A 25,824-nucleotide genomic window follows, 5' to 3' on the forward strand; every position below is an offset into this window, starting at 1 on the left:
TTTGGGCACTTCAAAATACAGAGAATAATTATTTATTAAAAGATATTCACTTTTTTATGCATTCTAAGAACACTTTTCCCATTAACATGGGAGTGATTAATGTTAAATGCACAATACCGTTCATCTTCAGGTCACAATTTAAGATATTTTTTATGAAAACCGGGAGGCTTGTGACTGTCCCATTGCCTGCCAAACAATTACCACTGTCAAGGTGCAGAAAAGCATAAAAGACTTCGTCTGAATGCTCCATCTGCCATCAGTGGTTCAACTGTAACATTATGAAGCTACGATATGCAAAGAATACAAAAAATATGGGATCATAAACAAATATGACTTAAAATTCACAACACAAAGAAATTAGCACAATTAGTGTGGAGATTTGGCTGCGTTGTGCACTGCCGGGCTGCTTTATAATAGCTACTGCTCTGCACTAAAAACAGCAGTGAAAAAATGTATTAACTACAATCAAAATGAGAGTATGCACACAAATATTGTTGAAAGAAGCTTGCTCATGAAATGTTCAAATTAAATCGACATCTCATTTTCAGTGCATGATTGTGTGTAATCGTGTTTGTTGTCTACGGCTGTTATCGTATCATCATCAATATCAGAGCCAGCATGTTGTCATTACATAAAGAAATCTAATAAGGTGGAAAGAGCCTCCACTAATCTCCTAACATGTCTCCGGCATTACGGACAGATTCATTTGATGCTGACTTAATTTGATTGCGCTTCCTCTGTCTGAGGACTTGGCTGAAATCATGCTATGGTAATGTCAGTGTTGAGATCACTGAGCTCAGTTACTCTGTCGCCTGCATGTTTATTTTAACAACATGTGCTTCATTAGCTAGGACGAACAAAATAGATCTGTTTTCGGTACAGTGCGTTTTGTCTAGACGCTTGTCCTGATCCGAACTGTCATCTCTCTCTCTCTCTCTCAGCTCCCGTGTAAGATCATGGCCGTATTGCTGCATTTCTTCTTCCTGTGTGCGTTCGCCTGGATGCTGGTGGAAGGGCTGCATCTCTACAGCATGGTGATCAAGGTGTTCGGCTCAGAGGACAGCAAGCACTTTTATTACTATGCCATCGGATGGGGTGAGTACAGCGTCTTGCAGCGCTAGGTTCTGAGCGGCATGCAGCAGACTATCACAATCTGGCATACTCTGTGGCATCACTGATTTATTTTTTCAGCGGCACTTTTTAGTGAATTCGTCCTTTGCATACACTCACATTTATATAAAGCGCACACTCCATCACACACAGACGCGCTCGAGCGGACTTACAAATCATTACATGCTGAGAAGAAAACACCAGATCAGTTTCATTTGCCTTAAATGACCCGATTTGGTGTAATCAAGAGGGTAAGAGAATCAAGAGGTTGTCCCACCGCAGGCATTAGTGCTGAGAGAGATCAGGCACCTCCCTCAGCCATGACTGATGTGGCAGCATCAGTGAAAATAAGACGTTTGTGTGCTGCAGTATGGCTGAGATGTCAAAAGATTAAAGAACGCTAAATGTTCGGGGGCTCATTGCTTCCGATCGTGATGCAGTCACTTTTATTAATTGACCCAATCTCAAATGTGCATATGTGATAATACACAACATGTGTTTATTATTGGCCTTTTTTTGCACATAAAATGACATTGCCGGTCAGATAAATGGATATACACTTTTATTAGTACATGCAAAATTGGCATCATGATAACTGAAGGTGTTTTCCATTATCGCATATGATAAAGTGTTGAATAAATAGACGTGTTTATTTGTATCCATAGTGACACGGGTGATAGGCTCAGTGTGGATGAAGAAAACAGGCTTTGTTAAACTTAAGTCATTACTTCAGACTGAAGTCTACTCCCTTTCTAAAAGCCTTTGGCACGGCCAGGCCGCTCTTTATTTATGGTGGCACGAAACAGCCGGCTACAGTCCAAAAACTCTTATTTTAGTTCCTACGACATAATCTGCAAACTTCTACGCTGGGTTTTACAGCAAGGTATTTTTAGCTCCAATACCGTTCCAGGTTTTTTCCCACAAACATTTGTCTTTTAGCACGTCATTCATATATAACAAAAACATATGGTGAGAGGGAGAGACAATGCTACTAAGCTATTGACTCTTTATACTATATATTACAGTATCCTCTTATACTAGTGTATATATTGTGAATTATCATTACAGTTTAAAGTAAAATGGATGTTGTCCATTTAAATATTTTTTGTAACGTAAAGCATTCTTTTGATGGCAAAGCTGCATTTTCAGCATCATTCCTTCAGTCTTCATGATCCTTCTGAAATCATTCTAATATGCTGAACTGGTAAACATTTCTTATTATCAATGTTAAAAACAGTGCTGATATTTAAAAATAGAAAGTAAAAGCCTGTAACTTGTGATCAATTTAAAGACTCTTTACTGAATAATAGTATTTTTTGTCCAAATTATAAGTTGTATAAATTAAGAATGTGGAATAGTATATTTAAAAATGTACATTCAGATTTTTTAGTACATTACAAATCATATGTTATCACATGTATTGGTTTGTATGTTTGAGTTTCTCACAATTTTCAACCAAATGATATTTTTACAGATGTTTAAAATGATCCTGGAATGTGACAAAAGTTTAGAAACAGTTTATAATATTTATACCTGAATTGCAAAGAAATGCAATTTCAACTGAGTATCACTGTTTGAAATTGTTACTTATGAAATTTTCTGCGTCTTCACTCAGGATGTCCTCTGGTCATATGTGTGGTGTCTATGACCTCGTCTCTAAACAGCTATGGAGAGGTTGGCAAGTAAGTGACCACGGGTCATGGCAAAATCCAGTTTGAAGAGAAAATAAGACTTACCTCATTTGCCCATCTCGTTTTGGCCTTTTCTATGTTAGTTGCTGGCTGTCTCTGCAGAATGGAGCCATTTGGGCTTTCGTAGCCCCTGCTCTGTTTGTTATAATGGTAAGCAGCTGTTAATAAGGTGCATTAAATGCACTGCATGATGTCAGCATGACAGGAACACTTGTAATGTCGCAACCTCTGCCTTCCAGGTGAACATTGGCATTTTGATAGCTGTGACACGGATCATATCCCGGATCAGCGCCGAAAACTACAAGGTTCACGGAGACGCCAACTCTGTCAAGTGGGTTTATCTGCTGTCGTAATTGTAATATCGCCCATGGTGCGTTTGCTTTTTTTCATATGCGGGATTGTCTTTGTAGGCTTACTACTAAAGCGGTGGCGGTACTCTTGCCCATCCTGGGCATATCGTGGATCTTTGGTGTTCTGGCGGTGAATGACCACTCCCTGCTTTTCCAGTACATGTTCGCGGTGTTTAACTCGCTACAGGTCAGGCGTCACTACTGTGTAACAGTTTCATCAGCAAACCGATTGATTTTCACTCAGTTCACAGCCTCCAAAGTCAATAGCGCATTCGCCAAACAACGACAGCTTGAAAAAATATGGGACATAACAATGTTTGAAATGACTTTGGACCTGGACTGACTTGTAAGAACTTTTGCAGATGTGAATTGGAGCGCTTTCACAACATTTAGCGTTATCTGTTGTTTTTCTTTTATTCCTCGAAGGGGTTCTTCATATTCCTGTTTCACTGCCTGTTAAACTCTGAGGTAAGAGTGTGTTTGTGCAGCTGTGTCAGAAGTCTGTGCTGTATGTCGGGGGAAAATGTCTGACGTAGCCGCAGCGAACAGCAAGCTGGTGTAAATGGCAGAGTTAAAGTGTGATCGCCATCTAGTGGTGATGATCTGATGCTGCATTATTTCAATGCACTTACAGTGCTATTATAATCTCCTTATGGTCCATGTGCTCTACAGGTGAGGGCTGCTTTCAAACACAAAACCAAAGTGTGGACTTTAACCAGCAGCTCAATCCGCAACATCAATGTCAAACCTTTCAACTCGGACATAGTGAGTAATTCGCTTCTTTTCACTTTTACATTTGTATTGTTCTTGACCAGTGAATTGAATCACAGTTGTGAAAAAGAGTCTCATGATAGTTTTTTAGTTAGTTGGTTTTTTTTAATGAATTAAATGTATTTTTTTTTGTTACAATTAATTGCATATTATGTACATATTATGTAAAACTAGTGCTGTTAAACGATTAATCGTAATACATGTATACACATAAATAAATATAAATATATATAAATATAATAAAATAAAAGTTACATTATATATATATATATATATATAATTTTTTTTTACATATATACATATAGTTCAATGCACTTAAGAGTGCATTACTTACCCACTGAAGTAGAACTTGAGTTTATCGTTTTGTAATTTTATCATTACAAAAAACTGCGTGCTTCCAAATGGACTGGCAAGCATTTATGGTGAACTAAAATATACTTTGTCATTCCTAGTTTTAATCATTAAGCAAGTTAAGAATACAAGTGCATAGCCAATACTAGTCAGCACATTTTTTTTCACAAGGATATTGGAACACAAGACTATTAATATGGTTTTCTTTTGCAGATGAACGGCAACAAGGGCGGTGTGACTCCCACAAAGATGAACACATGGGACAAAAGCTCCAACTCAGCCAACCGCATAGATTTGTCAGCAGTATAATGGCTTCTGCTCCAAACAGAGCAAGAGGACAGAAGCATAGCATTTCTTGTAGAGCACGTGGCTTTCCGTATCACACTTTAAACGGACTTCAAATGGTGAACTGGCTACAAACACTCGCAGCTAATTGTAGGATAGTTAATTCACAACACAAAGTTCTCTGATGTCTTTTCCTCCTGCTGATGTTCTCTCTGAGACAAACACGGGATAGACGGTTTGCTAATACTGTGGCGTGCTGAGGAAAACACTCTAACTCTCACAGGCAGGAGACTCTCCTGAGATACAGTACCTGTACTGTAACAGTGTTTTTTGGACAACACGCTACATTTGGAGCACTGTTTGGGCGTCCTCTAAACAGAGGAGTAATCAAGTATAAAGTCGTGAGTGTCTCAGCTTTAATGAGAGTGAAGTAACCCATCTGTCCATTAGCTACGGCTTTGAATTAGACCTGGAAGAGAAGTACAATACTGGCAAAAAATTCTCTCAAGATCATCTTTGCGATGGTTTTCCTTTTTTTATCTAGTATTGTAAATGGCACTTGCGTTTAACCAAATAGGCTTTTTCTTCAACGAGAGGTCAGTGAAAAGAAGCCATCAACTATATGTTGATGGTCAACCTCAGAAGGTCATTTATAATATTGCACAACTTTATTATATGTGTGTGTGTGTGTGTGTGTGTTTGTTTGTGTGTGTGTGTGTGTGTCTGTCTGTTACTTTTTTTTAAAGCAAAAAATGTATTCTAAAATATCAGGGTTGCGTGTGAACTATGAGATGCCGATAACGTTTTTTGCGATTAACATAAATGAATTAATAAATTAAGTTAACGTATAAATACTGTTATTAAAATAGCATGATATTAAACTAATTTGGTTTAATAATACAATAAACATGGCTTCGTTGTACCCTTTAAATGATTTGATGCTGTTGAGAAGGTCAAGACCTCTAAAGTTGGATAAGCCTTACAGACATCTGCTCTGTTTCTTCTAAAATTTATTTCAAGTTAGATAATGCTTTATTCAAATAATTGTTTTGAACAATGAACATGGGACTTGTGTCTCAGTAACTGAACACCTAATTGTACCCTATTCGTGCACAGTGCCAAATAATTTTTCAGTTTGCCACATTTCATAAAGGTGGACACTTTTGTGTTGTATATAGCAGACACACACGTATGCGTAACTGTCTGTAACTGTGCCATCGCAGACATATTTATTGGTACCAAAGCTGGTCAGTGTATTATTAATGTGTGACCATATACAGTATATCTTTAAATTATTGTCGTCGTGTGCCAACAAGACTTTGATACTGCTTGAAAGACCTTGCTCAGTATCATAAACCTATTTTCTCAACATTATAGCTTAATCGGCTATTTTTTTGTAGTTTATGAGCGAATGTCTTAGCGTTCGTGTTCTCCGCCAAGAACAAATCACAGAAGGTACTTTGTTTTAGTACCAAAGGTTCAAGGGAGTTTCGCCCCAAATGAACGTCTGAAGGCCAAGTGCACTTCTCGTCTGATTGTTATTTAATATTTGAAAAGAGCTTTATGCAGTGCCTCTTAATCGAGGGCCGTTCACTATACCTGTGTGTCTTTAATGCATTTGTGTGATGTCCTTCTTTTGAAAATGTAGACGTTATTATTAGCAGGCCGGGAACACATAGAGATAGTACACCATGTAAGATTGGATTTACACATTTTCAGATGACACAGCCTTTAGAAGTCTTGAATAGTGCGTCACGATGGCACGCATAAACGGACTTAGCAGTGTTTTGAGATTATGCTGTTACACATAAAGCGACTTTACCGTAGAAAGTGCCTTAGCTCTACAAATTCCAGTAAAGAGTGTCGTTCTTAAGTTTTTAATGTGAATTTTTGACTTTCCCTTTTATGCGAAATACGTTTTTATTTAAGTCTGAAAACCGTACTGTGATATGACATACATGCGTTGTACATATTTGTAAGTCCTATATGCATGTGCATATCTCTCTTAGAGCGCCACTTACAAGAGATCTGATTATTAAGACGCGTTTGATTTTCGCAACTCTGCAGAATTGATTTAATATAACCGAAGAATTGACCAACTGCAGAAATCTTGTCACTGTGCTTTTCAAACATCCGTTTCCCGATGCGAATGCCTAACAAACCCTTCCCACGATGCCTACTGCTGATTGACCAACGGTATGGGGATATGCCATGAATATAGATGAGCTTAGTAAATGAGTTTTCTGTGTTTATGCTGGACAGGATGCGAGTCCTTCATTAGGGTGTACTGTGAAGAAGGATCTCCTACTGAGGCCGTGAAACCGTGCCTTCACATGTTAAATGAAAACTGATGACATTTCCCTCGTATTTGTCATGAAAGTCATTCTGTAATATTCCCTGTACAGCTCATTTGAATAAAACTCTCTCTAGACGTGCATTTGACTTTTTATTTAGCATCCTTAAAAGCATTGCATTGCCTTTTGAATGAGCTTTAAGATTTCGACCCTACAAATTCAGCTAAGATATACGATTCAGGTAGATTTCTTTTAATTGCCATTTACGTTTTTATCTCTCTTTTTCAGTTTCCTACCTCAGGAGAATAGTAGTCCTGCATTTACAAGTATCACTAAACACTTATAAAAAAACATGCATTAGTCTAATTTAGCCTATATACATTTTATGCTGAATTTTCCGCATCATTAGGTCTTTGTGTCACGTGATTATTTACTCCTCATTGAACATGTCTTATTATTGCTGCTCAATAAAACTTACTATGCGCCCAGTACGTTACGAACAGTGTTACACCATCATCAGAACTCATAGTAACGAGTGAAGAAAGCGACAGACAGTGTAATGAAAAACAAACACACAGGACTCAGGACAGTTAGTCTCTAAACGTTTTGCCAAGTGAGGACCGGAGAGAGTGACTTGTTCTGCAGGAAGTGTCGTCATGGCTCGTAGTGACGCGCATTAAAAAGCTCTTGCATGCTCGATGTCTCACAGATTTGGCCGATTACGGCGCGACCGGGTGGAGCTCGGTCAAGATGCAAAGGCAGATTGCGTTGATCGCAAATGACAGATGAAGCTCCCAGGCGGCTTTTTCAAACGCGGCTTTAAAGGAGTGCACGTGTTTTACGGGCAGAAGGGGAGAAGAGCACGAACAACGATCCTCCGGTGTCATACATCATTAGGTCTGGGGTGGAGGTGTTTATACGCCAAACGTTCAATTTAATATTACGAATGATATAATAACCCAGGCAGAGTGCTCGCATAATGCTCTTATTCATTCAGTGAACGTCCGAAAGAGAAGAGGATGAGCGGTTCCTGGTCCCGGAGTGGATCGTTTGGGAGCGCTGCCTCTTTTTAATCAGCTCCTCGTGGAGTACATTTCCTGTTACGCGGATGGAGAAAAGATGCCATCAGTCGAATTCGATCCAGTAAAAACAGAAAGGCAGAGCCAAAGCAATTAACAAAGCTGCAGTCGCAAACCGCGAGCTGTCATGTAACTAGGCTTTAACAGCGCCGGTGTCTTAATGATGCGTCCGTTCGTCTCGATGGAGCTGATAAACCACACACGTCGTGCAACTTTTCATTGGCTAGCAGCCCGTGCGTTCGTCTGTCACAGCTTGAAGTCAATCGGCTATCGGACTTGTTTCCAGGGAGCGATAGCAACAGCGCACTTTTACCACAAGAGGGCGATGTTTTCACAGACGGTCAACAAAATGCACCTTTGCAAAAATGCATGCTTCATCGGCGGTCTTTATGTTATTAGGAGATTTTATGGTCTGGTATCGCTCGAGGGCGGCTTGTTAATGTTATATTTGTACGATCTTCTGGCTTGATCTTAGTCTGTGATGCCGTGTAACTTTCTATTTGGCAGAAAGGCGATCTCGTGTAAATAAGTATGGGCACTTGGGCAGGTTATGCAACATTTATTGCCATGCACGCATACAAACAAACATATATTCATAAATAAATAGGTTTGTTTATGGATTTGAAAAGAATATAACAAGTTATTTATTCATTAATGTAACTTTAATTTATTAATTATGTTAATGGTGCAAGAATAAATAACTGCTGTTAAAATACTACTACTACTACTATTATTATTATTATTATTAATTTTAGTACTGTAGTATATTAACTAATGCACTACTAGTCAAACAATTTGGATTTATGTATATAATTTGTTTCTTGTATATAATTTGTACATATCTTATTATGAATGCTGAAAACAGTTTTTGCCTCTTAAAGTGTTTTAAGGTTTCAATGGCTGTGTAAGAGTTTTAGATTTAACTTAATACTTTTATTCAGCAAGGATGCATTAACTTGTTATTTGAGCTGTCTGTTCATCAAAGAAACTTGAAAAATAAAGCATTAGCTTATACCAAAAGCTATTTTCAACACTGACAATAATATTAAATATTTCTTGAGCAACAAATCGCATTAGATATTAAAATCTAATATTAGTATATTAGAATGTTTCTGGAGGACCGTGTGACACTAAAGACTGGCTGCTAAAGAAATAATAATTAATTTAACAACATTACTGTTGCACATTAACAATATTACTGTGTTTTTGATTAAATATTTATTTATTAATTATGCACTGAGTACCAGGACAGCCAGACACAGGAACAGTTTCTTCCCCGAGGCAGTCCATGTCATGAACACTTGAGGACACTTATTTATTTTACATACAGATTTGCACATAACACTGCACAATATAATTCCTGTTACACTTGAATGTTTATAGTATATATTTTTGTTTTTTCTATTTTTATTTTTGCTGTGTTGCACATTTTATATTTTGTATATTGTACATATTTCTCTTTATATCTGTCTTGTCTTGTTATCGTGTTGCACTGTAGAGTTTTTGTCACTAAAACAAATTCCTCGTATGTGCAAACATACCTGGCAATAAAGTGATTCTGATATGACCGACTGCGTCTCAGATCTACATTAAGGTACAGCTATAAAGATGAACTGTTAATGAAATCACTTCAGTGCACAAGGCGTCTAGTACCAGATTGCTTTGTGAGCATTATAAACCTTTATTTTTTATTTATTTTTTATTATTCTCATCATCATCATCTTTTGACCAGCAGTGAGTATTTGACCACACACTGAAGAAGTCAGCCTCAGCAGTTCACGAGGGGTTAACGTGTCTGCCCGGCGCGCGCCTGGGACAGAGCGGCAGTGCGCATGCGTGTAACGCACGCAAGTTTCAAGCTTTGTTTGGAAAGTGACTACCAAAACAGCCCAGTACACGACTCCGCTCCGAACCCGAGGCGTCGCGACCGCGGCTGTTTCCGAAACCAATTAACGCGCGTTAATAGACGCTTGGCAACATACTTTTGATCAAAAGTGCGTTCACACAGTACGATCGAGATGACAGCGGCTTTGTTTTTGTTAGCAAGTAACGTTAGGTAGCGAATGCCGATCATGACCGAAGTGTCAGGCTGTTTGGGCACAAAGCAGCGGATGGGAAGCGATAGACGGGCCCGGTTGTCCTGTGCTGCGAGCGCACGCGGATCCCTCGCGCCTTGACCTCTCACCTGCGGGTTTACCGAGCGGCTCTGAGTCTGCACGCGATGGAGAGCGTCGGGAGGTTCGAGTTCAACAGGAAGGACTTGATAGGACACGGCGCCTTCGCCGTGGTGTTCAGAGGAAGACACAAACAGGTAACGTTTAGCGACGCCTGGGCTTAAAGGGCGCTCTCCGCGAACGTCGTAACGGAAATCCACGTCTTGTTCGCAGAAACACGATTTTGAAGTGGCGGTGAAATGCATCAACAAGAAAAACCTCGCCAAGTCGCAGTCGCTCCTCGGAAAAGAAATCAGGATATTAAAGGTGATCTTAGTAGTTACGCGTGATGTTCAATAACCCCAGACATGTAGTAAACATTGCTAAACGCGACCAGGCTAAGCGAAGCTATTTATATAAATGGTTTAGCACATATCACCAGAAGCGGTTGATCTGACTTCTGCTCGCTAATATATAGTCAATGTGTTTTCGCCAGGAGCTGAAACATGAGAACATTGTCAGTTTACTGGACTTTCAGGTATGTACCTGCTACTTGTTCGCTATTTTTTTTAACGAGGTGTGTTCACACTGTGTTGTTTTAAGAGGATTGTATTCGCGCAGCTTTTTTTTCATGTTACTAAAGATATGTGTAACTCGAACATCGCGTGGCTCGGTGTTGATGTTATGGGCGCAGTTCTCTTCGCCTGATTGGTTAGGCGTTAAGCCCCGCCCCGGACGTCGCGCGCTGTGGGCGATTTATCGACAGATTTAGCCGCGGCGAATAGAGGTGGGCTATATGTGACTCACCGCGAGTAATGATTTCACGTTGCGCTCTCTTGCATCAGAAACAGACCAATCGTTATCTGGTATCCACCTGGATTTCACTAGAGGCACAGTAAACGAAGCATATCGGATATCTCTAACGCCTGAAGTACTGAAAGCAAACAGGCAAGAAACAATGGCAGCTGTGACAGATGTCTACACGTCTGTCGAAGTGCATTAGCCAGCACCTGCACACCCTTTTTAACTGCCCGTGTCTGTCATTTGCATACACAGCAGACGCTGTCTGATGTAGGATACCCTTATCAATGTGTCTCAATGAACAGAGGACAGGACTCCAGGCCGATCTGTCGACAGGTGGCTGTCTGAGGTGTAGAGAGATTAAGAGACTCAACACATTGTGTTACACCTCCCATCCTGCGCTGTCGTGCCCCCGAGCAAGAACTACAGGTTTACCTCAGAGTGTTTGTGCTGTTGAAATACCAGAAGACAAGATAAAAGAACAAATTAAGATTGTTTGGCCACATATAAAACTCTGCTTATATAATATATGACGTAGAATTATGTAATGAATTTAATTATCATTTAAATCAAAAAAAAAAAGACATATTTACCTGTATGCCACTCACCGACAAAAAGAAAGTGTGAACATGCTAATGTTTTGTTGAATTATTGAACTATCAACTGTAATATTGCTTTACATATATCATGAGTCAAAGGGGTTCGGCTGACACAAAAGTTTGGATATCTCAGATCTAAATTAAGGTACAATTATAACGAAATGCATCTTTTTTAGCGTAACTGCATTACTTCACCGCGCAAGGCGCCTAGTACCAGATTGCTCTTTTAAATTTTTACTTTTAACATAGCTAGCACCGCGGTGTCCTCGTAGAAAGACCCGGCACTAATAATTCATGCTCACCCCATCGTGCTTCACGCACCGTTAGAACCGACGCGGGTGCATTTGATACTATACAAGCCTGCCATTGTAGGACCACCCCTCGAACCGGATCCGGTATCAGGCTAATTTACATCTGGCCAGCTCTCTCAGCTGCTCAGACAGCTGCCAAGCAGCGGCTCCACCTGACAGCCCGGTGTGCGGCTCCTCCTGTGTGAAATCAAGCCGAACAATAGCACGGGAAACGGCCCTTGTGCCGAGTCAGTGAAACCCGACTCTCGTCCCCTATGCCAGACTCCTGGAAACTTTTAAGTTTGGCCGGGCCTGAAGCTTTGTCGTTTTGGCCTTTTGTTGTTCGCGAGACTCGTTTGTATTGTATGCTAACGGACACAGGGCCTGGTAAATAAGTCTGGAGAGTATAATTTAAGTGTATTTTGTCCTGTGTGTGGTCTGTAGCCTCGGGAAGGGCTTTGCTTTGCTGATGGCCTGGTTTCGTTTCTCCCCGGGTTCAGCGCACACGCAGGGAAGCTTACCGTTAAGCCTTTATCCACAATAACTGTGTCACACTTATAAAATTAGCCGTTGCACAACTTTGAAGTCATAAGGAGCTGTTATCTTTTCTGAAACTTTTTTTTTTCTTGCTTGAGTAATACGCTATTTAAACAGACGTGCTCAGTGAAGCACGCCGCTCCCAGCACTGTGTCCCGCCGGCCGGCGGATGATCCGTATGTCAGTCAGCTGTGGGTAATGACACCTCCTGCTTCTGTCCCGACTGCGGCATCACGCAGGGCCTGCGTGGACGTCGGCCAAATGGGACTTTTGTTGCACAACAAGTGACCTTGTAACCGTCCCATTCAGACTGGCCACCATGGCTCTTGGCCTGTGCATGGACACACTGATCTTCTCCATTAAACCTTAAAGGAGCAGAATTTCTACATTAAAGTACGTGGGCATGAAGGGGTAACAAACCATCTAGAATCCACATCCAAAGGCTATTTGTGAGGTGGTTTCTCCCAGTGACTGTTGCACTAAAAGAGCCTCTCAGTAGTCTTGTTTTGGTCAGTAAAGAGCATTTTGTCGCGCTGTGTGTGCGTTTATTTTGTGCGCTGATTAGCATAAAAGCGTAGTATCTAGAGACAGAAACGTCTTTCAGACATGCTTGTGTTACAGATAGGGGGTTTGAAATATGGCCGAATATATTATTATTCAGCGCACAGTGTAAGATGTCCACATAATTCATTAACAATAATTATAATTAATGATACTAATTGATAAACATTCATGCACATAATTATATGAATTATTTGTAAGTGATTTTTAATAAGATTAATATTAATAGCAAATTAAAATATAATAATAAAATCAATATAAACAATGTTATAATAGTAATAGTAGCAACAACAATAATAAAAATGATGATAATTGTTGTTATTATCAGTATTATTGTTATTACATTTTGTGGATATGAAATACAGCAGCATGTGAATTAAGCAGCTTAATTTTTAGCTTCAGCAGACTACGTGAAACCAACTTTGAACTTAAAAAAAAACTTGCATAACCTCCTATGCAGTACATTTTCCTGTCCTAATGTTTTCACAAAATAGAAAAATGAAACCTACAAACATGCATTATGTACACAACTCAAACAACAAAATGAAATATAAATACACTCACACTTTGTGATTTGCAATGCTTGTGAGCTCACGCTTTAATAACAGACTATTCACAGAAAGCTTAGATAATTGAAGGCTTTGTATGACGAGTCCGTGTGAGTCAGTGACATCTGTTGCGAGTCCAGCCCGAGGTCTGTCCTTATCTAGACAATGAAGAGTTCGTGCCATGGTTGTCATATAGCATGTTGCTGGGTGTTTCTTTAACATGATCGCTTGTTAATGTTTAATTGTGCGTCATATGTCTATGTCTGCAGGAGATATCGGGATGTGTCTATCTTGTCATGGAGGTGAGTCAAGATGGCAAGCTGCATCTCTCACATACCCACTATAAACCTCAAAATAGACTCGGTGTGAGGTAGAGGGGGAAAAAAAAAAACAGATGTCAAATTTCACCTCCCCTTGCAGGACGTCCTTTATGCTAAGCTTAATTCAAACCTCTCTGTTATTATTGTCAGCATAACGCCATTTGAAGCCCTTGTGTTATTGTGATTACTCTTTCTTTTGATGATAGGTTGTTTTGTGTTGACTGTACACTCACAGTGTTTGTTTGTCTCCTCTTACAGTACTGCAATGGAGGAGACCTGGCTGAGTATTTACACTGTAAGTACACTAGACTCGTTACAACCTGTCATCTCTACTTCTGTACTTCACCATTGTACGTGCCACTAATTGCCACCGATTAGTACAAATTACTAAATTGTTATTACAGATTAGTAAATTAGTAAAAGCACAATTGAGGTGTCTAATATGGTTCATATAACAATGTAAATACTAAAAAGTAGTCTGATACATGCAAAGTAAAAGTGAGAATAAATTTATGATGTGTTGTACATTGTTTCAAATTAATGTTCACTTTCAGATTACATTTTACATTTATTTAAATATTTAATATTACACAATATAGTTATTAATTATACAAAAAAAATAATTATATATATATATATATATATATGCTTTAGTATATTATTTATCGCTGACAGAATTTTAGACCAAAGTAAGTTTCTCGAAGGCCTTTCTTTGGTCTTGGACATGCTCTTGAAACTGCGGAGACATTTTCAGCAAACAAACATCTTGCCTGATCTTTCCTGAGAAAGATAATTCGGGACTTCTGAGAAGTTTGTTTCACACATGTACCGCCACAAATAGAGCCCCTTTGGAAGTGGTCTCATCCACACACACACACACACACACACACACAAACTTGTTCAGGGTTAAAATACATCTTCATCTAACCATAAAGTTTCCAGCGTGGCTATATTTACCGTGTTTGTGTTGGCCACTTTATTTTAAGCTGTCAGACGTTGTAGCGTTGTTAGGTCCCATGCCAGTCTCGTCAGGGGTCGTGTTTGCCTTCACCCGTTCACCTCTTGCCACAGATTCGCTGGCACAGAACCAAGATCCCCTGCTGAAACTCAAACCCCGGCCTGACCTCATCCACCTGTCAGTCTGTTATCTGCCCTGCAGTGGAAAAACATGGGGGGCTAAAAATAAGACTTTGTGAAACAAGCATGTTTTGAAGGGAAGGAAAGAGGCGACCTGAGAGGAGGAGGGGGGTGTTTGGAGGTGGATGCCAGCCAGACTTTTTGTTTTTGGTGGATCCTAACTCAATGTCAACAATGATGTAATCCCACGAGTCGAAGCGTTTTCTTTAAGTAGCAAACCGAAATTAATTAATTAGTTTTTGTCTCTCTTTCTCCGTAGCTAAAGGCTCTCTGAGCGAGGACACGATCCGTGTGTTGCTGCAGCAGTTAGCGGGAGCCATGAGTGTTTTGAGGAGTAAGGGCATCATCCACCGTGACCTGAAGCCCCAAAACATCCTTCTTTCTTACAGCGCTGGGCGCAAGTCTAACCCCAACAACATCTGCATCAAACTGGGTGAGTGTGCCTGGGTCAGAGTACACTTCTTACTGAAGGAAACGCAAAGACCGGTTAGGATCAGTTTGTACTGATTACGAGGTTACGAGATTATGAGTTATCAGCTTTGGTAGTGCTCGGTTGTGGTGTTTTTGTTCATGTGTTATGACTGCTGTTTGCTTTAGGTGTTGGTGACGCTGTTGAGTGTTTTGTAGACACTGCGTGTCACTACACAGCTGTGTAAAGTCAAACAGCTAAAAGACACTCTCTGTAAACATTTGTGCACCATCTTTCACTACCAAAACAAGCAGTCAAATTTCTTTCTCTCTCCAGCTGATTTTGGCTTTGCACGGTATCTGCAGGGAAACACGATGGCTGCTACGCTCTGTGGCTCTCCAATGTACATGGTGAGTGCTTGATTTCGTGTTTCATATTATCCAGATGCTCGGGAAAATAGGGCTGCGTCGCTTTTGAGAAAAGTCTGACTGCGATTTCAATTTAAAATGTGATTTTAAAAAAAAAAAAAACAAAGTTGCTCTTAGACACTCAAAGCACCAGGTCGTGAGCAGCATGTGTGTAAAAAAAAAACATAGTGCCGTCCTTCACTCAAAAATGCAGTCACACGTGTTTATTTACTTCAATTGCAGCCTTTCGTAATTGTTCTAAATAAAATAACCAAGAATGATATTCAAACGTACTCTGTATGACTTGCTGCTTGTCTTGTTCATTCATTTACAGGCTCCCGAGGTTATCATGTCACAGAATTATGATGCCAAAGCTGACCTGTGGAGTGTAGGGACCATCATCTACCAGTGCTTGACCGGCAAAGCCCCGTTTCAGGTCAGTAACATACACACACCGGTCAAAACTGACTTGGTGCTTGATCCTGAAAGAGAACGCATCTTTTAACTCGATATATTCCCTCTCTACTTTAATGTATGCCTTAACATTGCTTAAACAGCATTTATTCAAACTGTCAAGTCTTGCCAAATAAATATTAATAAGCATAGTATTCATTTCTTTAAAAAAAAAACAACAAACTTTCGAACAGTAACACATCGTTATCAAAGAAAAATCCAAGCAATGCTTTCTGCTGCGTCGGTCATGATCATTCTGGATCGTTTCAATTGCGAAAGCGCAACTGCCTGGCACCCCTTAGCTATTTATGCCTTGTAGAGTGTGAAGCATGATTGTGACATCTTACTGATAAACAAAACCACATGCCTCTGCAACTGAACACGCCCTTTGGTTTACCAACAAACACCCACACACACCTATACATGTCCATTCACATGGGTGTCATCTCTGCAGTTTCACTGTCAGTACAAGGAGTTCTTCTTTTTTCTTTGCAATGGTCATATTGCAAAATATGAACGCGTGCGTAGTTTGTTGCTGCAATACTTCCACCGAATATTGCCACAGGGGGGGTCATTAGTTTGTTATTAAATTCCATGACACAATCCTGAAAATGCGATGCACGTGCCATTAAATGTTTGGATTCTTGAGCTAAGCTTTTAGCCAGGTGCTGCTCTTAGCAGGGCTGATTTGTGGGTAAAGTTTACCCACAGTTTAAGTGACGTTTAAGTTTACCCATACAGCTTCCAGAGTCCAGACTGTTAACATGTGAACCCCGCCTGATCACACGGTCACAGCCGCAGCTATTTATGGGCTTGTATTTTTAGCTGTCAGAAAGAGTTGGTAATTTATTAGGAATTCCTAACAGTCCTGTAAAGCAATGTCATTCAGTGAATGGGTCAAGATGGGTCACTGAGTTCATTTAGAAGACAGATCAGTCGTCTCTATCCTCACCGTTGTGTTTATCTCCTCCTGCATGGAAATAATGCTTCAAGTGCTCGTTCCCGCCACCTCTAGAAAGCCTTTATGATTTGTAGAAACAGACGCTCGAGTGTAAGAAAGATTTAACCTCAGACCTGGAAAAAATGTGTTTACATCCTAAACAGGCAGAGATTAGGAAGATGAATACAGTTGTACTGTGTGATGCACTACTCCCCACAACCCACTCAGTATTGTTCAGAAGAATTGTTAAAATGATAATGAAATAAAATCTTTTTCCAGGCGAGTACTCCTCAGGAACTGCGGCAGTTCTATGAAAGAAACCGGAGCCTGAGTCCCAGGTAAGTGACCCTGAGAACTGTATGTTCACCGGTCAACATGATCCAGTTCAGTTTAGGCACAACGGGCTCAAAGGTCCCTGGTGTCATAAATATGACGACTTCAGATTACCTTTCAAAGTTGTTTGGGGATTTTCTTTTTAGAGATCAATTCGTTTGTTCGGGAATGGTGAAGTATATTGATTAAAAGTAACAGGAAAGACACTTTTACAAGAGCTTGGTTTTTCTTTGCATTAACTTCATATATACTATGTTCACATACTGAGATGTATCTCCGTTTCTACAAAATGGCACACTTTTTTTTGGAGCATCAAATCAGCGTATCATAATGATTTCTGAAGGATCATGGGGGTCTGGAGAAATGACTGCTGAAAATTCAGCTTTTGCATCACAGGAATAAATTACATTTTAATGTATTATAATAGAAAACAGCAATTGTAGTAAGTTGTAATAATATATCAGAATGTTACCATTTTTGTGTTTTATTTTAACCAAATAAATTAAATTATGCTTTGGTGAATTCGTAATTACAAATCTAATCAACCCCAAACTTTTAAAAAGTAGTGTACCGTAGCTCATATTTATTTGTTATGAATGTAGAGTTAATTTGATAATGTTGCAGTAGAACTGGTTTCTTTTCTCTCATTGTTTTTCCATATTGATTCTTTTCCACCATTCATGGTAAAGTTTTATTTATTTATGTAGGCTTATGTAGAGTTTAAATTCACCAGGATGACTTTTTTTACTCTGTCAACCCAAAGAGCTCTTACACAACAGTACAAACATGCACACGTGACCGTGTAGGCTGTGATTCCTGTCAGGGTCTAACTCAGCTGCTTTTCCCAGTATTCCACGGGAAACCTCCAGTCACCTCAGACACCTTCTGCTCGGGTTGCTGCAGAGGAACCACGGGGAACGCATGGACTTCGGTCAGTGGACAGACGTGCACAATCACGCATTTAACAACACTCTTCAGAAATCATAAACCGATTAATCTCAAGGAAATGATTATAATAAAGTGATGATCTATTCTAGATGAATTTTTCCACCATCCTTTTCTGGAGGCTAGTGCATCCATGAAGAAATGTAAGATTGTGCTGCTGTACATCACTTTGTTCAGATATGCTATAGTTCTGGTTACAGTAAGATTTCAGTTTGTTTGCTGTGTTCTTAGCCTCTCCAGTGCCCATGCCCACCTATCCCAGCTCTGCCTCTGGGAGCTCCAGCAGCGGTTCCTCGACCTCTCGCCTCACTCCTACTCAGGTACCACAATAACAGCATATTTTAAATTTTTGGATGCATTTTATTGATCTAAAGTGACACTAAGGATATTTATAAAGTTACAGAGAATGTCTATTACAAATAAACGCTTCTCTTTTGAACTTTCTGTACGTTAAAGAATCCTTTTGAACGGTAATGTATATGAAGTTTCTTCTTGACAGTCTGAAACTGAAGCTCCGAGGCCCCTCCCTCAAACGAACCCCACACCATCTCCAGGTTCCCTGCTGAAGGACTCATCTTCCTCAGACTCTGATGACTTTGTAATGGTGCCGGCTCAGTTCACCAGTAAGATGAGCTTTCGCACGCTTTGACCTACTTTGAATTACGTAACAGGCAAAACTGCTTTATTTGGCAAATACTAAATCTCGATCTGACATCTCTTGCAGGTGAGCTAGTCAGTGCAGGAGGGCAGGAAAGCCTGATGCGCAGCGGGTAAGTGGGGTTACTGTTTTTCCATACTTTTGAGTGTTAAAGTGACAGGTCTCGCGCACATAGCGTGTATAGTTACATACGGCATGCTCCTCGGCTGTAGCCTGCACGTTAATATACACAGAAGCATTTTGTTTCTGCTCTTTATATATATGCTATCATGCTTGGCAGCATGTCACATGTCATGAATATTCATTTCAAGGGTGTCATTTGACCTTTTGACCTTTTTTATGGTTCTGTGAAGAGCCCTGTTCACACGTTGACACATTTGTGCAAAGAAAGAAGACCTTACGATCCAAGACAGCGAAAATTACTTTTCAAATACATTCTAGCAGGGTTTTTTTTAGCATATGTGTCTATAGACTTATGCATTTATGACCTAGTTAAGAGACACATTTGTAAACTACCAATAAAAAAATCTGAGGTCTGTAAGTAATTGTAATTATTAAAATACAGCATAACACAAAAATAAGCTATGGGCTATTCAAAATATTTGTAGATACTATAGGAATATATAAACAATGCTAAGATGACAGGTAGAAATTCATTGGTCAAAAGTGAGGATGCTGTGTGTTTTTGTATTGAAAATCATATTGAAAATAAAATAAAATAATATGAAACGACAAAAAAATACAGTTATGTTAAGTAAATATGTTTTTAATTACTCCTATGTTTTAAGTCTGAATTATTCTTTTGCAAATCCATCTGAATCGAAATAATTTTTACAAATTCTTTACATGTCAATTACAAATAGCTGGAAAGATGATGAAAGTTGTTACTGTTAAGTGAGCATCGGAGACTTCTTTGAGAAATATAAAGGAATATTACAAACCTCCATTTTTGAACAGTGTTGTATATTAAACAGCGGAAAGGTTAAAACCTAACTGTGTACTTGTCTTTGTACTATTTGTAGGAGCTCACTGATGGGTGTGGGTCAAACACCTTCATCCTCCCCATCTGTCAAAGCCTCTCCAAGCCCTTCCAGGTACTGTGTGTGTTTTAGTATGGAGATTAGCATTTAATACCGTAGAGTCTGTAAAAACACACACTCTCTGAAGGAAAGCAGCTCACATTTAACAATAGGCTTTGTTTAAATGTGTGAAGCGAGAGACAGCTGTCTCTGAGTTCACGTGACCGGAGAAAGCGAGAATTCTAGAGATGAAAGTAATTCACAGACCAGCAGGGAACAAATGGTTTAATGTATGTTTGTGCACATGACATGTCAATCATTCATGTCTCTCTCTCTCTCTCTCTCTCTCTCTCTCTCTCTCTCTGTAGGCCTCTGGAGTCGTGTGCCAGTAGTTACGCTCAATCCGTGCCGGTTCCAGTGCCGACCCAAAAACGCAACTATCAGAGGATGGAGCAGAACCTACAAGAGTCTGACAGGTTGGGTTTATCTCTATGTTGCTATCTCAGACATGAATTAGATGCATAAATGGAGAAACGATTCCCTGATGCACTCCCTTATTTCTTTAATTTCAGGACAGCAGCACCTTTACAACACTGCTGCTCAAATGGGGTTTCAACATGTGGGAGAATCAGGGCTTCTCCAGAATCAGTAGGATCCAGACCGTATCTACCCTCCCCACAGGGTAAATAAAGCAGCTTGCTGCAGACCTTGATTGCACCTAGCAGTGTGTTGATTTGCATACTTCACTAAAAGAGGAAGACATCCTAACGGTAGTTTAATAGGAAGCTGGAAATAATATGGTATGGATGGTATGAAAATCAGTGTTGTTGTTTTTTTTAGGTAAAATATCTAAAATATATAATATTTAAAAACATTTTTATATATATATATATATATATATATATATATATATATATATATATATATATATATATATATATATATATATATATATATAGTTTTTAAATGAAAACCTTTAACAATTAACTGAAAAAAATTAATTATTATTAAATTAAATAAATAACAGAAAAAAATAATATAAATACAGTTATATATAAATATGAAAACATTATTAAAATATATATATATATATATATATATATATAATATAGAAATGTAAAATTAAGCACACAACAAATTTCTAAAATTAAAATGAAGCTAAATATATACAAATAAACTCAGGGTTATTCAAAATATTTGTAAATGTTGTAGTAATATATAAACAATACGAAGATAACAGGTAGAAATTCATTGGTCAAAGGTGAGGAGGCTGTGTGTTTTCGTATCATATAGAAGATACTGATGTGTTGTTGTTGTTTTTTTCAGTGGGAAATGTTCCTGAAACGCCCGATCAGCCAGAACCTGTTGGCAGCAGGACAGGGTTGCATAGCGCAGGTAAAATACTGCATATCATTTTCATTTACATATATTGCATATCAGTATTTGATTTTTAAGACTTCTTCCTTCTAACTTTTCAACTGTTTCTCTTTGTCTCTAAGATGTATATAAACAGCCCGGTCAGGTCTCTCCTCTCTTCACTGACATCACAGCCATGGACAAAAACCAGTCCCACAGACTCAGAGGTCATCGGCACAATCCAGAAACTGTGGTGCACAGAGTGAGTAACGTAATGTAACAGCTCCATCAAGCATAGTCATTACATATTTTATTACTATTTTATGTAATCTTTTGTAACATTTATTATTGTATTTTTGATCAAATAAATGCGGCCTGAAAAAAAAATAGTGATAGTGTAGATAGTGTAATTTGCATTTTGTCAAAATTACACTTTTAATTGAAACAAACTACATTTTATTTCAGTGGGATTTAAGTAGGCGACCCATCTCTGGTCCAACTCCGAGTGCAGCGCTGGTTCAGAGAGGCCTGATCACGCGAAACAAGACCATGTCTGACCTGAAAGATCTGGCGCAGTACCCAGCTGCAGGGCTCCGCGTGCCACTTCTCAGGCCAGCGGAAAGAAGGGACACCGTCAAAAGGTATCAGCCAACTCGCTGCTGTGACATGATTGCTGTCGGATGAGTTTGTTCCCTAGAGCTGTGTTTATGGGTCATTTGTGTTGCAGGTCATTAAGCACCGGCCGCCTCTCAGATAAGCTGCTGAAAGCCGTGTTTGGACATCAGTTTGACAGGGGCAGCTGTGAGAGCTTAAATTCAGAGAAACCCATGGACACAACGGGTACAGCTATTTTCTTTTCTTGAAATTCATGTCTTTATGTCCGCAGTTAGTCATAGATGATGCTTAAAAAATGCCATGCTATTTAAAATGGCATCGTGTCCTGATCTCTCTCTAGCCCCCTCTGGTGTCAGTGATGGGACAGAGCCGGGCTGTCCAAGCAGTCCTGCTGGAGTCGTGTTCGTGCTGGGCTCCCCTGAATCTGGTCACACGCCTCCTCACGCCACTCGACCTAGACGCTTCTCAGGTGACACTTCCGTTATTTTTCTTTATGAGATTGAAACAAGTATTTGCATGTTATTGTTTCTGTTATACTCACAATGCATCCTCAATTTGTTGCTGAAGTGGGCACTCCCAGCCCAACAAGCCCTGGCTGGACCTATGGTCATTTGCACGAGGCTTACGGCTCGCCCGATAGTCTGCGATATGGTTACACGGATGCCATGGCAACAAACCTCAGTGAGGGTGTGGCCTTTGTGCCACCTGAACTGCCAGAGGAGACGCTCATGGAGGTAAAATAATTGGGCTGTACATTATGTATGATTGTAGACTAATTGTACATTATCGTTTATCAAATAAATATATATGACATTCATTTAAAAATAAATCAGTGCTGCTTAATATTTTGCGGAACCTTTATCTGGCTTAATGCGTTATTGATTAATAACATTTCTAATTAATAATGAATAAAAAAATAAACTTTTGACACCAAACTTTGGAAATTGTGGTGTTATGACCATCAAACTTCATTATTGACCAATCAGAACTGAATATACTAGAAAGCAAGTTGTTATTGTGGCACTTGGTAGTTGTTAATCGGTTTTACTCAAACAGAGTGTGACGTCTCCCTCTTCTTCACCGCAGGAGGGGCATACAGACTTGCTGAGCCAGCTGCGCTTCATTTTAGCCTTTGCCCACTGCATCACAGAGGTCGCTGGAGCAAAGGACGGTGGGACTGAGAGGAATATGGCACTTGATGCTTCGTTCTTAGAGCAGAGTATGGTGGCCGACCAGATCAGCCTGCTGAGCCGCGAGTGGAGGTGAGATACGACTCCCGCATGTTTTATACATGTTTCGATGTCTGTGATGTGTGCTGTGAGTGATGTGCACATGTTTATGCAGCTCTGCAGAGCAGCTGGTCCTCTATATGAAGTGCGCTGAGCTGCTGTCTTCTGCGCTTCACACAGCGATGGCTGGGATCAAAGAAGGCAAACTCTACCCGTCGGGATCTGTTAAACAAGGTACTTCAGAGAATGTTCGAAAACTGGAAACGCCTTTATTTAAAATGATGTGCTGTTGCATTCAAACCATCAAAAATCACATCTATATCGCAAAGCTTTAATTTTATGCTACGTTATATATACTTGCAGTAGTACGTAAGCTGAACGAGATGTATAAGAAGAGCGTGAACTCCTGCCGTTCTCTCACTGAGAAACTCCAGCTCTTCTTCACCAGCAAACAAAGATTGATGGACCGCATCAACAGCATTACCGCTGAGAGACTCATCTACACACACACCATTCAGATGGTACGAGCATATACGCATTGTGTTTCTTATGATCAAGGAGAAACATTTGCGTGTCTTATCACTAATATAGAGCATGGATTGCGTTACTTTTTATGTGATCAGGTACAGACGGCAGCACTAGACGAGATGTTTCATCATGGAGAAACCTCTGCAGAGCGATACCATAAGGCCTTACTGCTGATGGAGGGTCTGTCCTTAATTATTACAGAGAATGATGATCTAAACAATATCAACAAATGTAAGTATGACATGCATAGACTACCGTTTAAAAGTTGGGAGAGAGAAAATGAATAGATAGATAGATATTTAATAATAAAAATGTATTACTCTTCATTGAGTTTGTCTGTCTGCTCTGTCTGTAGGTAAACAGTGCATTGAGCGACGGCTCTCCTCCCTCCAGCCCAAAGGATTTGTGTGATGAACCCTCGTGGTTTTTGCTCTGCATCAAACCCTAAACATCTACATATAATTTCATGCCATTTAAAATTCTGTAAAAGGAAAAACCCACACTCACCCATTCATTAAAAATGTGATACTTGGCTTCCAAAGCCAAAAAAAGGTGAGAAAAGACGTTTTCGTAATAGACAGAGATGAAATCTCTCTCTCTCTCTCTCTCTCTCTCTCTCTCTCTCTCTCTCTCTCTCTCTCTCTCTCTATATATATATATATATATATATATATATATATATAAACAAAAACAACATCTATGGACTTAAACATCTATTTTGTTCACTTTAAAAGAATATAGAGTGAATCATGACGGCATCATTGGTTGAATAGGTGTCATGTTTAAATGCTTTGACCTCTGAATTTATACCAATGCATGATTGCACTTCCTCAGAGATTAATTTAATATTAGTACTACAATGTTGCAGCCAGCGTTGGGGTCTGAAAGAGTAACAGCTTGGATGCTTTTCATTCTGTTGTACTAAAACATGCCTGTAGCATTAGTCTCATGAAGTTACCTGGAAGGATCCTGTTTTTGACTTATTCTGCATGTTTTTGCATGATTCTGAGGAAATGATAGTTATCTACTGTATCTGAAGGGAATTCATAATAATGACTAATAATTAAACCTCTGTGGCCACCAAACCATTGCTGGAACAGCAGCCGGTGGTGGATGCGTAGTATTCAGTGTTACATCTGTAAGGCTGTAATGTGGCAATTGACCAAAATCGTGGCAGACCTTTGTAGACCTACTGATAAAGTCAGTTGTCATATGAGGTTGGGGAAAAATACTTGATTTGTATTATATTGACAATCATACTGTTATTTTATTCGTGTGTGTGTGTGTGTGTGTGTGTGTGTGTGTGTGTGTGTGTGTAAAATAGTGAAGCACTTTATAAACCCATTTGCCTTCTGGATGCCTGAAACTGCAGAACCACTGCAGAGACGAGCGTCATGGCTCGTTTCAGGTTAATTAACGCCTGAAAGTCATAGGAAATGCAATACAGTCATATGCAAAGACAGTCAGTATCTTGTGTGTAGCGTTTTATATTTATCTGTTTTAGCTGTCCGTCTGAAAGTGGTGTTTTAGTTTTCAGTTTGCTTCAGAATCTATTGCAAGTAAAGGACTTTTGCACAACTTGCTGGGATGACTAGGTCTTTAGCTTTTGTTGTGATTTGATAGTGCCTTAAATGACCTAGCGGATTTAATTTCACACTCTGAAACTTACAACTTGTTATACTTCCAGCGTTTCATGTCACATTCTTTACTTGCACTATTTTTGCTTTTTCCAATGATGAAAAACTCTAAAGGTGTTTTTACCTTATTAAGCTTCATATAAAGGTTTTTTAAGGCATTTAAACAGCATTGTGTGTGGTAGAATGATCGATGAATGCACGTGAGACTTTTTTAAAATATTAACGATGTTAAATTGAGGACAATTAACTATTTTGTATATGTTGTTGTTGCAGTATTTATGTTGTTTTCTGATATTTTTGTCTTTTTATTTCCATTCGCAAAGCCAAAATGAAAAATATGTGCAGAATGCATGTGGTATTGGTGTGCGTAATTAAATAAATTTCACTTTTATATTTACTTTGTGTATGTTGATTTATC

General features: G+C 39.3%; 2 protein-coding genes across 3 annotated transcripts in view; both read left to right on the forward strand.

The window, feature by feature from the left end:
• adgrd1 (adhesion G protein-coupled receptor D1) overlaps positions 1–6,993 on the forward strand; it is a 42,279-nt gene extending 35,286 nt beyond the window's left edge. For both annotated transcript variants that reach the window (XM_043246614.1, XM_043246616.1), the window contains 8 exons: positions 942–1,095; positions 2,726–2,792; positions 2,885–2,951; positions 3,041–3,132; positions 3,212–3,338; positions 3,578–3,619; positions 3,824–3,916; positions 4,487–6,993. In XM_043246614.1, coding sequence (XP_043102549.1) covers positions 942–1,095; positions 2,726–2,792; positions 2,885–2,951; positions 3,041–3,132; positions 3,212–3,338; positions 3,578–3,619; positions 3,824–3,916; positions 4,487–4,582 — 738 coding nt within the window. In that variant the 3' untranslated portion in view covers positions 4,583–6,993. The remainder of the gene's footprint in view (positions 1–941; positions 1,096–2,725; positions 2,793–2,884; positions 2,952–3,040; positions 3,133–3,211; positions 3,339–3,577; positions 3,620–3,823; positions 3,917–4,486) is intronic.
• Positions 6,994–9,780: 2,787 nt separating this feature from the next.
• ulk1a (unc-51 like autophagy activating kinase 1a) lies at positions 9,781–25,803 on the forward strand. Its single transcript, XM_043246613.1, has 28 exons — positions 9,781–10,242; positions 10,319–10,411; positions 10,581–10,622; positions 13,690–13,722; positions 13,999–14,035; positions 15,137–15,310; positions 15,623–15,696; positions 16,028–16,129; positions 17,366–17,424; positions 18,268–18,350; positions 18,457–18,507; positions 18,596–18,684; positions 18,864–18,987; positions 19,089–19,134; positions 20,045–20,116; positions 20,410–20,517; positions 20,614–20,723; positions 21,368–21,436; positions 21,541–21,659; positions 21,863–22,038; positions 22,125–22,237; positions 22,353–22,481; positions 22,580–22,746; positions 23,099–23,274; positions 23,357–23,475; positions 23,605–23,762; positions 23,865–24,000; positions 24,125–25,803. Exons 1-28 carry the CDS (start codon positions 10,153–10,155, stop codon positions 24,178–24,180), a joined length of 2,805 nt encoding a protein of 934 aa, XP_043102548.1. The 5' UTR covers positions 9,781–10,152; the 3' UTR covers positions 24,181–25,803.
• Positions 25,804–25,824: the final 21 nt, after the last annotated feature.

This window comes from Puntigrus tetrazona, chromosome 8 (assembly GCF_018831695.1).
Source record: "Puntigrus tetrazona isolate hp1 chromosome 8, ASM1883169v1, whole genome shotgun sequence".
In the NCBI taxonomy this organism is placed as follows: domain Eukaryota; kingdom Metazoa; phylum Chordata; class Actinopteri; order Cypriniformes; family Cyprinidae; genus Puntigrus; species Puntigrus tetrazona.

Bases quoted from the DNA above. Each gene is read 5' to 3' on its own strand.
- ulk1a (XM_043246613.1), top strand. From the start codon at position 10,153: ATGGAGAGCGTCGGGAGGTTCGAGTTCAACAGGAAGGACTTGATAGGA. The intron at 18,988-19,088 runs GTAAGATGAGCT...CATCTCTTGCAG, and splicing joins GGTGCCGGCTCAGTTCACCA to GTGAGCTAGTCAGTGCAGGA. The intron at 24,001-24,124 runs GTAAGTATGACA...CTCTGTCTGTAG, and splicing joins TCTAAACAATATCAACAAAT to GTAAACAGTGCATTGAGCGA.